The sequence below is a fragment of the Halichoeres trimaculatus genome, unplaced genomic scaffold (genome assembly GCF_033239565.1).
Source record: "Halichoeres trimaculatus isolate MK-OKI-2021-1 unplaced genomic scaffold, fHalTri1.1 fHalTri1_scaffold_14, whole genome shotgun sequence".
Lineage (NCBI taxonomy): Eukaryota > Metazoa > Chordata > Actinopteri > Labriformes > Labridae > Halichoeres > Halichoeres trimaculatus.
Genome location: NW_027437192.1, coordinates 26,252,454 through 26,263,328, shown reverse-complemented (window position 1 = coordinate 26,263,328; position 10,875 = coordinate 26,252,454). Strand labels below are relative to the sequence as shown.

At 38.2% G+C, this 10,875-nt stretch overlaps 1 protein-coding gene across 1 annotated transcript; it reads left to right on the top strand.

Annotated features, from left to right (window-relative positions):
* Positions 1-313: 313 nt before the first annotated feature.
* Positions 314-3,051, top strand: med10 (mediator complex subunit 10). Its single transcript, XM_074686436.1, has 4 exons — positions 314-600; positions 699-782; positions 2,043-2,145; positions 2,306-3,051. Exons 1-4 carry the CDS (start codon positions 479-481, stop codon positions 2,399-2,401), a joined length of 405 nt encoding a protein of 134 aa, XP_074542537.1. The 5' UTR covers positions 314-478; the 3' UTR covers positions 2,402-3,051.
* Positions 3,052-10,875: the final 7,824 nt, after the last annotated feature.

The window sequence follows — 10,875 nt, the reverse complement described above, 5'->3', positions numbered from 1 at the left end:
ATGTTTTTTTGTCTTTCCAGATAAAAGATGCAAATAAGAAAGACTGGCTTTCTGTTAATGAATGAAAGCTTTTGACTTACTGGCTCTGAAAAAAAATCCCTTTTTATTCATTTATTTGTTTCTATTTTATTAATATTATTTTAGTCTGTTCTCGATAGAACAGCAGGAAGACCTTTAAACATTCAGGGATCACCCTCCACTGTATACGATCAATAATCGTCACCTTCTGCTCTTCACAAAGACGAGTTCTCTGAATTGTTTTTTTTTACGACAGTGTGATGCCTGAAGCCGGCAATCTATCCATCTTCGTAACCTGGGTAGCAGGAGAAAACCCACAGCGATTGGCCATGTCCCGTGCCGTAAAGCACATTTAGCAGTGACTGTCGTGGAGTCGGTATCAAGCAGTAAACGGCAAATATTTGACAAAAGATTTTTTAGTTAGCCGATAAATTAACAGTAATTTGAAGATACATTCAAAATGGCTGAAAAATTCGATAACCTGGAGGAGCACCTGGAGAAATTTATCGAGAATATTCGACAGTTGGGAATCATCGTCAGCGATTTCCAGCCCAGCAGTCAGGCAGGACTTAACCAAAAACTGTGAGTCAGATCGTTTTATGACAACATTTTATCGGTAGAAAATTAAGAGAAATGCATGTTAAAATGATTCATTACTTCTCTTTCGATCTATTTTTCAGAAATTTTATGATATCCGGACTGCAAGACATCGAGAAGTGCCGTCAACAGCTTCACGAAATCAACGTTCCGCTGGAGGTCTTTGAGTGAGTTTGGTTTCCCCTTATCAGTCTTTTTCTAACCAACCAGATCAAAAAATTTAGTCGATCTCATATTGTGTTATCAATGGCTCTAAATCATTGCGGTAAGGCTATATATACACCATGCGGAGTTGAGGAGAGCTCCGCTGTGCCCATTTAAACTGCATGTCCGTGTGGGAAGGTGTGAACTGAATTTTGCGTCATCTTTCATCTTGACTATCGAGAGGTATTTAAGTCAGTCAGAGTGAGGTTCTTGAAGACTTGGCAATTGTAGGACATTCTTCCCACTTTTCCTTTCTGTTTTGATTATTTTACTGATATTTTCATTATTTTACTGATCTTATTTCACAAGGTCCAGCATGTTGGTAAGGGACACCAAAGAAGATTTATTTGACAAATTAGATCAAACATAATTAGTACAAGTAATACCAAGACCATATAAAAAGAACTAACAACACAGCTGTTCATAGAGTTATGTAAACTGTATTTCAAAAATGATTTCAAAAGAGTAAAAACTCAGGAAGGAGGAAAGTCATAACTTTGGGATCACCAAGCCAATCCTAAGAAAGCAAATTAATCACACAATGTGCCAAAAAAATACATATAAAAGATCTCAAAAGTCTCAAACTATGTGTTGGGTTTTTGCAGATGTAATTTTTCTTTTTTGTAAAACATACAGCACGCCTTTTAGCCACTGCAAGAAGCAGTGTGGTGGTGTTTCCGTGTGAGAATACGTATTTCAGCAACCACTACTTCTAAATGCAGAGCAATATGCACATGATAACTTGAATGTTTTTGCACAGCATCCAAAGATGGCCAGGTGTTGGTTGGGTTGAATGGGTCCAAAATTTGCATAGTACAGGTCAAAACCTGACAAGATGTGCTGGAGAACCACCAGGAGGACAGCATCCATCAGATTAAGGCCCGGTTTACCCGGCAACATTTCATACGAAAACTCTAAAACGTAACAAAACTTTTGCGTTTCACCCTAAAACCATTGTTTTGTAAACGGCTGCTAAGATAATAGTGAAGCAAAGATTAAGTCTGTGTATCCCCTCATACTGGATTTATCTGTAGTGTGAAAAGTGTCCACTTTGCTCAGTGCATTATTTTTTAGAGTTTGTATAGAATACAATGAAAACAAGAAACATTTTTCCAAATAAAACTGATATAGACATACAGATGTAAGTGTCTCAAATGTTACTTTTTTCTTTGACAAGAAAGGAAAGGAACTTCCCACACTAATTCAAAGCTTTGTATTTGTAGATACATTGACCAAGGTCGAAATCCTCAGCTGTACACCAAGGAATGTCTGGAGAGAGCCTTGGACAGGAATGAGCAGGTCAAAGGAAAGATCGACACCATGACGGTAAGAGACGATGCCAGGGACACTGATTCTGCATCACTAGAGAGAATGAGTGGTGCCTTATATCTTCTCCAAATAGGCTGAGGCATTCCAAAATCATAATTGTATCATTAAATTTGAAATCTGAAGTTTTAATTAATATCTACTGTTTGTTTAACTGCAGAAATTCAAAAGCCTTCTCATTTCGGAACTGGGCAAAGTCTTTCCAGAGGAAATGTCCAAGTATAAAGCGATCCATGGAGAAGATGCTCCGTCCTAGTAGCTGCTGAGCCCTGTCCCCCGACCTTGAACTTGTGACCCTTGCGATCAGAGCCTGAATGGAGTTTGAAAAATCAGTAGCATCTACTGTTTGTGGCAGAATATGATGACAGCTCATATTCTCCAACTATAGTGATCCTGTTTCTGAAGAGTGGGGGAGAAGGTCTCTCTACTCAAAGGTCTGATTTTGCCAATCCTCCCCTTTTGTTGATATCAAAACCTCTTTTGAGTCAAGTTACTGGGAGACACATTTGTATTTATTGTACCCACTGATGCATAAACATTAAGTGTGCAGTTTCTGTGTGTCGTATAGCTCCAAATCACACACAAGTAAATACTGAAGAACTGCAACGCACATGAAAGATCGTGCACAAAAGACTCATCTTCATCGGTTGTACATACAGTATATATAGACTCTGATTCTCTACTTTTGTAATACTTTCAATCATTATGTAACATTCATTTGTACCACACATAGTTCCAGGCATTTTGTATCAATCTCAGGTCTCTGCTGGCTTTGATTTTTAAACACAAACATTATTGATGGTAATTCTGTGCCTGATTGCTTGACATGTACTGAAAGAGTCCACTCTTTAATTGTTACTTGTTTGTATCATACCTATTATTTGTTATTAAATTATCTGTGTTGGACTTGTGATGTGTTTGACTGTTTTAGTGAAGTGATGACAGAATGTGTCTCAGCTATACAAACAACTTTACATTAAAAGGAGTTAAAGATAGAAATAACATACATTCCATTCAAAAATATTAAGATGTTTTGTTTAATTGTAACAATAACAGCAGCATTTGATGGTTTACAAATCATTTAAACCTTATGTAACTGCAAATAGTACAAAGAAAAAAAATCACAGTTTGAAACTGACAAATTTTATTGTTTTATAAAAGATAAATGTCTGATTTGATTTTGATGCTTATTTCCAAAAACTAAAAGAGACATTTTCACTCATGAGTTGCATCACTTTACAGTTCAGGGTGTACTTTGTCATATGTTTTGTGTAATGAATAGTGGCATGCACAGACTTGTTGAAGGGCTGGGGCGAAAAGACAAAAAAAAGAAGAGGCACATATAGCGTACTTAATTTGCCACCAAAAGGGCAGTTTATCATATTTTAGCAACCAGGAGGGTACCAGGAGGGTACTTTAGCACATTTTGGCTCTCAAGAGGACATTTTAGGGAATGTTTTTGAACACTAGGGCTAAGGGGGGGCATCTCCCCCCTCGGTACACACCACTGGTTATGAAGCATAGTTTGTTCTTAATAAACCACCTATTGAGACTGTTGGATGACTAGTTCAGCACAGACTCCTCCAGTACAGGGCCACACTGTTCTATTGTGGTTTGGCATTGTTTTATTGAGATATGGACATCAGGATTATATTTGTGAATATATTTTAATTGTATATATCCTTTTTTGACCCCCCACAAAATGAATAAATAAATAAATAAATGAATGAATAAACAAATAAATTAAATAAAATAGAATAGAATTATACAACAGCAGCAGCATTAAAAACCAAAGTGCAAAATGCAATAAAAAGATAAGATACAGTAATACTAACTGGAAATTTAGAAATGTACACCATGCACGCTAACTTCAGAAAAAAAATGAAATTCGTGGAAGAATAACAACTTTTTTTTTTTTTTGCTAGTGTGAACCTCTTCTTTTTTTCTGTTCTTCTTTTTTTTTTGCTAAGAAAAAGAAGAAAGTATGGGCACCAAGCACTTTTAATGTGAACTCTTCACCTCAAGAAAAAAAATACAATATCAAAAAACAGACAAACAAACAAAAAAAACCCTCCAAAACAAAACAATTAACACTACTACCAAAACCTAGTACTATTTCTTTTTTCTTTTTGACAAAACTTTTCCAACTTTTATGCCACTAAAATAATAATCCCTGAAAAGAAACATTTCAATATAAATCTGAGTTTTGATCCAGTCACATTGCTGTTCATATTGTTTTCCTTCATAAATATTTCAAACCTGGGTAAATATGTCAGTGGGTCACCTGCTGACATAGCCTGCAAAGACATGATGATGATGTACCGCTGACTTGCACAGCAGTAAGTTTCCCAGCTTTCCTCAAGTGTAAACTCAGGAACATCTAGCTTTGTAACCACACACACCCTTCCTCCTGTGAAGGAGTGAGCCTGCCTTTCTATAAGATATGGACAGTTGCTTTGGTAACAGACAAGGCTACGTCATCAGGAGCCCCACCACGCCTCCTCCTGCTGGGGCTTAACCACAGGGACACGCCTCTCTGACCCCTGAGGCCAATCCTCTGGGACAGAAGGAGGGAAATGAGCCCTGTTATTGGTTTGTGATCTAGGCTGCAGAGTAACACAGACAGCCTCTTCCCCGGCTGTCACTCGTCCCAGAGGATCCTGTGAACATGCGTCTCATTTAGTCATCTGTGGTGTGGTGTGGACTCAGCCCTCCTTCTTTATTAGAGGAGGAGGGGATTCATCCAAGCTGTTTCATGACAAACTGAGTCTGTTGCTCATCTCTTTCTCTTTCTCGAGCTGAGCTTCAGACATCACATGTTCTGGAGCTCAGATAATGAGGACATGGTCATTTATAATTTACAATCTAAATCACTCAATAAAATATAAAATTCTTTTGGTATGTAGAAATCTTGGAGTAGCTGATTACATCCACAAGAGAAAAAAAGTTATGCTTTGAATTTCTGAATTAATCAGACAATTATTCCAAGAATTCAAGAGAAGTTACATTAAATAAGAAAACAGCATTCCTCTCTGACGCCATGATTGCGCCTCATCACCCGTCCTTCAGAAAGAACGCAGACATTCCTCATTTTTACTCAGAGCACCCTGAGTATTGCTCACTGAAGGCCATTTACCTCTTCTATTTCTCCGCTCTCCATTTCGAGTCCATTTATACCCTTTGACCCGTCTTTTCAGTCTGTGGATGACGAACATTTCCACTGCAGTGAGTCACAGCCGCGCTGGTCAAGGACATCTTTTCAAATCCAATAACAAGCAAATTGGTAAGGATAAGAAATGAGATTAAATGCAGTTTCTATCCAGTTTGTGCTTGTGTCTGTGTAGTGTGACATTTCTTTCACAGGGAGACACCAAATGTGTGTGTGAGTGTGTGTGTGTGTGTATGTGTGTCGTGATGCTTGGTTAACCAGAAGCAGGTGGAGGAGAGGGTGAGAGTATTGTAAAGTAAATATATTTCTGTATGAAGTGCTGAGGTGTGTTGGATGACTCATCCAAGGTGAATGAGTTGTCTTCTTTCCACACTCATCACGTCATGGCCTCATGCACAGAAAACCTCATTCAAATGTCCTTTCCTGTACCACCATCACCATCTTTGCTTTTTGAGAGGGCTGATGTCTTTTCCTTAACTGTGACGCTGTATCGGGTGACTTTGTATCACATGTGGAGGGGGATGAGTCAGAGAAAAGTCAGCCTCTCCACTTCCTCATTTGTCATCCCTAAAAGCTTTAAAGGGGGTTAACGCTGGAGGAAAAGGTGGATATAAGATGATGGGTGAGTAAAAACTGTAATTTTAGATCTTTTAATTTTAACTCTGCTCGCTAAAAGAATCCCCAACCCCCATTTTCACCTTTTAACTCAAAATGCCTTAAAAAACAAGTGACCTTGTGCTTTAGTCCTGTAGGTTTGACACTCCAGAGGCGTGATTGCTGGAGTATCAGGTGATCTGTTTCCTAATCCTTCAGGTCAGATCAAGGTCGCAACATGCATTTATCAGTGACATAAGTCTGATAAAAAGGCAAACACACTTCAATCAACACTGACTATTTCTCAAGCAGCTAAGAGATCTAATCCTCTGATGAACGTTTCACAATATTGGAGTATAGCTTTAAAGGAGAGCTTTTACACTGATTTTTCTTTTTTGTTTTGTCAGTTTTGAACACCTCTCAGCTGTTATAGAATAGTTTTGTGTGATTTGCTGCTCAAAAACAGAAAACAAAAAAAGTCATCATCCGTCTCATACTGACATACATGAAAACCCTCATTTCAGCATCCTCGATCGCATTTTGTTACTTGGGTTGACTTAACCAGATATTCGCAATCCTGATGGGCTATGCCATGAAGCTGGTCATCGACTCGGTACATGAACCTAAGGTTTTCCACTCTTGATCTGAACCAAGCAGCAACCTCTGGTCTAAAAATATAAGACAGCCAGGAAGCGCTAAAATGTGCTGTTTCTAAAGTCTCTGCTTGAGGTTGGCTCTGGAAGTACAAGAAGTCAAAAACACACCAAGCCAAAAAAAAAAAAGCTGTTTTCACAGCATAAATGATACCAATAAACATATTTACATCCTGATTCAAAAAACATCTCCCGTCTGAATCACTATAACTTTGTATTTTTTTCTGACTCAGTGGGTTAGATGATATACCAAGATCATGAGTTCAACCTATCAGAGGCACAGCTTAGCTCATGTGACTGACAGGCAGGGCTTGACATTAACTTTTTTGCTCACCAGCCACTGTGGCCAGTGGTATCCCTGAGTTACTAGCCACTCGGTATTTTCACTGGCCACAATTTGTTGTTGGATAATTATGTTCAATATGATTAAAGCCGCTGATGACATGGTAAAATTTACTTTAAAAAGATTTACAACTTCTTTAAATGTAAATGACCCCTATGCACATTCAAAACAAGACTACATCAACGTTAAAATCCACAGGTCCTTAATCAGGTATTCAGCCCTAATAAAGTTGTGTGTAACATTGTGCTCCTTTCATATGAAAATATGCAGTCTATTAAGATATAGTAATTAAAAAAGTAGTTTGTTATTGCTTGTATTAAAATGGTAAAGGGGATTAATTGAACTGATAAAAACTCAGCAAGAGACACAGTCTGCTTATATATTTACTAATGATTGTAATCAGAAAATCATTTCTTTTTTATGAGAATGAAAATGAAGGAGAGGTAAATTAAATTTCCTCAGAGCTTTCATCATCAGAGTCATCTTTTTGCTTGTCTCTCTGCTCCATGTTCGTGTCAGTACACACTCACATACAGGTCTGGAGTTTGCAGCGTCTGACCAAGTGTAAACATAGAGAAACAGTAGAAACCCCGCATAGAAGCCTCTTTTACCATAAGAAGAATTCAAGCTCATCATCCAGGCCGAAAAAAACACTGCTGCTGCAGCAAAAGCCAGGAAGGAATACTGACAGCCCATCCAGTGAAAATGTGTATCTGTTGTACAGGACGTCTTCAGGAGCATAAAAGAGATTGCATCTATCCCTAACTCTTTCGCTCCAAAGTGTTCCTCTCATGATGTGTGCACCAACAGCGACAGCATCTTCAAAGAATGGGCAGACCATTTTCCAAGAGAGCTGATTGGTCAGAAGGTGGTGTTTTTATGCTTGTTGATTTCATATCCAGAACTCAACCTGCTCCAGAGCAGGTTAGCTGTTTAACTACAAGTTACCGTGGTGATTTATCCCAGTGAATAGTTAACCAGCGTTGTATGACGAAAAATCCAGGGTTAACCCTGAAGTTACCTCAACAAGAGGAATTCCAGCTTATAGTGCAGGCCTCAGTTGAGTTTGTTACTTATCATCAAAATCAGAATGCCTTTAATTGTCATTGTAGGAAAAAAAGAATGATTAAGACATAAAAACACACCTCAGAGGAGTGTTTTTTTTCACAATAGTTAGCCTATATGTCTGACTCAATAATACGTGTCTGCTTTATTATTATTTTTATTCATTAATTGTTTCATTGAAGTTTGAAAAGTAGCTTAGAAATGAAATAAGTTTCAAGGACTGATACAAAGAGAGTGACACCCAAACTTAGTCTCTCTGACTGTTTAGAATAAACCAGACTCAGGATTAAATATTTCTCTCTTTGTCACAAACTTTAGCTTTCAGTGCTGTTCACTTTTCTCAGTTGAGTCTCTTTGTTTGGAATGAGGCACGATGGATTATGTCTAACAACCACTGTGTTTAGATTTATTTGTCTAAGATTTTCACTAAAGCCTTGAGAAAAAAACAGATGAAGACCAAAGAATTCAGATTGCTTTTAGAAACAAAAAGTTACTCATGTGTTTACTGAGCCTTGTTCTTCTTTCTTTGCCCTCAGCGCCTGTCGACTCTGAAACTTCAGAAGCTTGTGTAACGCGTCACATAGTTTGTTCATTTTCATTTTATCTCCATGTAAATGCTTCAGGAGCGTGGTTGAAATGTAAAACCCCTGGTGTGATAGTCTGGCACACGGCTGCAGAACACTTGTCTCTCTCATTGTGACGACTGGCTGTCCTGCCTCAGCTCAGTGTCAGTCATTCACCTTCTCTCTTCGAAGGTCGGGAGGCAGACCCCTCCTCCTGCTGTCGCCCTGCTCACCATGGAAACACCCCTCCCACTCGCCTCTACAAAACCTCTCTCTTTCCTTTCTGGACAATGGCTTTGGTTGTGTGCGTGTGTGTGAGTGTGAGAGAGTGCTTGACGGTGAATTTTTCAGTGTGTGTTAGTGTTTCTGTCTCTCAAACTCACACATGAATACACACGGAGTGAGTCCTGCTGTAGAGGTGAGGAGGCCTGATTTTGATGCTGGTGTGAGACATTATGCAATAGCTGGTTAAGAGCGTGACTATCACACATTTTGGCCCACTCTGCGTGTGTGTGAACCTCAATTATAAGATGCTACAGACTCCAAACAAATGCTTTAAATGAGTGATTAGCGTACTGATGCTGCTGGCACGTGCAGCATCTGAGCATCCTTATTAGCAGAAACTGAAAACCGCATCAAGAAGAAAAAACAAACAAACAAAAAAATCCCTCTACAGATGGAAGTTAATAGACTGGAATTATTACTTTCATCTCCTCTTTGTGGCCAAAAATGCCAGCATGTGTATCCTCCTCTCTGCTCTCTGTCTTCCCTGTCTCTTTTGTGGATTACCATTTTCATCTGTGGCCAGGCTGGTTTGCTGTTGCCGTAAAACAGTGAGAGAACAAGACAGACAGAGGGAGATAGAAAGAGGGAGGAAGCTGCTATAATTTCCCACTGGTTTAATTATCTGAGTCCGTATAGCCTGACTCTTCCTCTCTTGTCGTTAAATGTTAGAGGTGAAATTGTGAGCTGTCTGTGTGTATCTTGTGTATGAGATATTACACGCACTGCTAAGTACAATGAGCAGCAGCAGTGCTGAGCAGCAAATAGCCTTATCCCACTGTGCCGTTTAAACTTTCCTCATTACGCACTGAAAAACGGAGAATCGATCATTTTCATCACCCGCTGTCACTGTGAGATTACACACGTCAATGAGGCTTCATATATTCACGGTTATGATTTACTGTACAGTGATGCACCTCCTCCCTGATGCATCATCGGCTTGTAAACGGTGCTTCCTCTTTAGACACCGCCTGAGAAGACAATGGCTGCACATTCTCACATTTTTATAACCACTTCAGTGCTGTTGGTGTTTGCCAGAGGCTGTTTTGGCCCAAGGCTGTGTGTTTCTCAGGATATCAAGGCATATACTGAGGGAATTCTGCTTCATTATGCATTTAATGTTTTCGGTCTCTTTGTTTTAAAGTCTTGAGATAAATTTCAGCTCTGCCTGGTTATTAAACAGTAATTCACCCTTTTGCACATCATTGAAATCATGCCTGATTAAGTTAAAAAAGGCAAGGGACCTGGATCACATCAAAGAAATGCATAGTTACCTGAACTGTTTCTGTGGACCCAAGATCATTTTCCTTCTACTTATTTTCCTCTGTGGATCTAATAAACCTTATATAACTGATATCATTAACACTGTCTGGGTTTCATCATATTAAAAATGATGAAATTGAAGTTAAAATGTGTTTTCTAAGGTTATTGGACTCAAAGACCATTTTTGTTTGGTGTAGCTTTACTTCAAAATGTTTCATGATTTGAGTGTCTTTGTACTTTCTTGTCTTAAATTCAGTGAAAAATGATTGAACCATCCAGAGAGCCTGAACCTTAAAAAAGTAACATCAGTGTTTGGGTTAGATTAGTTGTAAAGTACATCAAAGCACGAGCCAATCAACATCTCAGACTGTTAAAAAGGTTATCCTTACATGTGGAGTCATTTCTGATAATAATCTAATTAAAAGCAATAATTTGATGGGGCAAACCTGCTTTCAAGTTCTTTGTTAAAACTCCTTCATAATACTATTTTAGAGTTAATTTTAGTCTACTCTATTTTTACTATAATACACACTTGATAAAGCTGACGCTAAGCTGTTTAGTCCCACTGGTGACAGTAGCTGCTGCACTTGATATTTTTTTATGACTTTTGTAAAGTCTTGGAGTGATGGCTTGACTTTGGGTTTATATTTGAAGTTTTAAAATTAAGGAATATGAAAAAAACACCAAACAAACAAACTAAAAAAATAAAATGAAATAAAATAAAATAAAATAATAATAAAATAACAACAATAATAATAATAATAATAATAATAATAATAATAATAATAATAATAAAAT

Excerpts from the sequence above, each read along its gene's own strand:
- med10 (XM_074686436.1), top strand. The coding sequence starts at position 479 with ATGGCTGAAAAATTCGATAACCTGGAGGAGCACCTGGAGAAATTTATC. Across the intron at positions 601-698 it reads GCAGGACTTAACCAAAAACT|AAATTTTATGATATCCGGAC; the intron begins GTGAGTCAGATC and ends TCTATTTTTCAG. Across the intron at positions 2,146-2,305 it reads GAAAGATCGACACCATGACG|AAATTCAAAAGCCTTCTCAT; the intron begins GTAAGAGACGAT and ends GTTTAACTGCAG.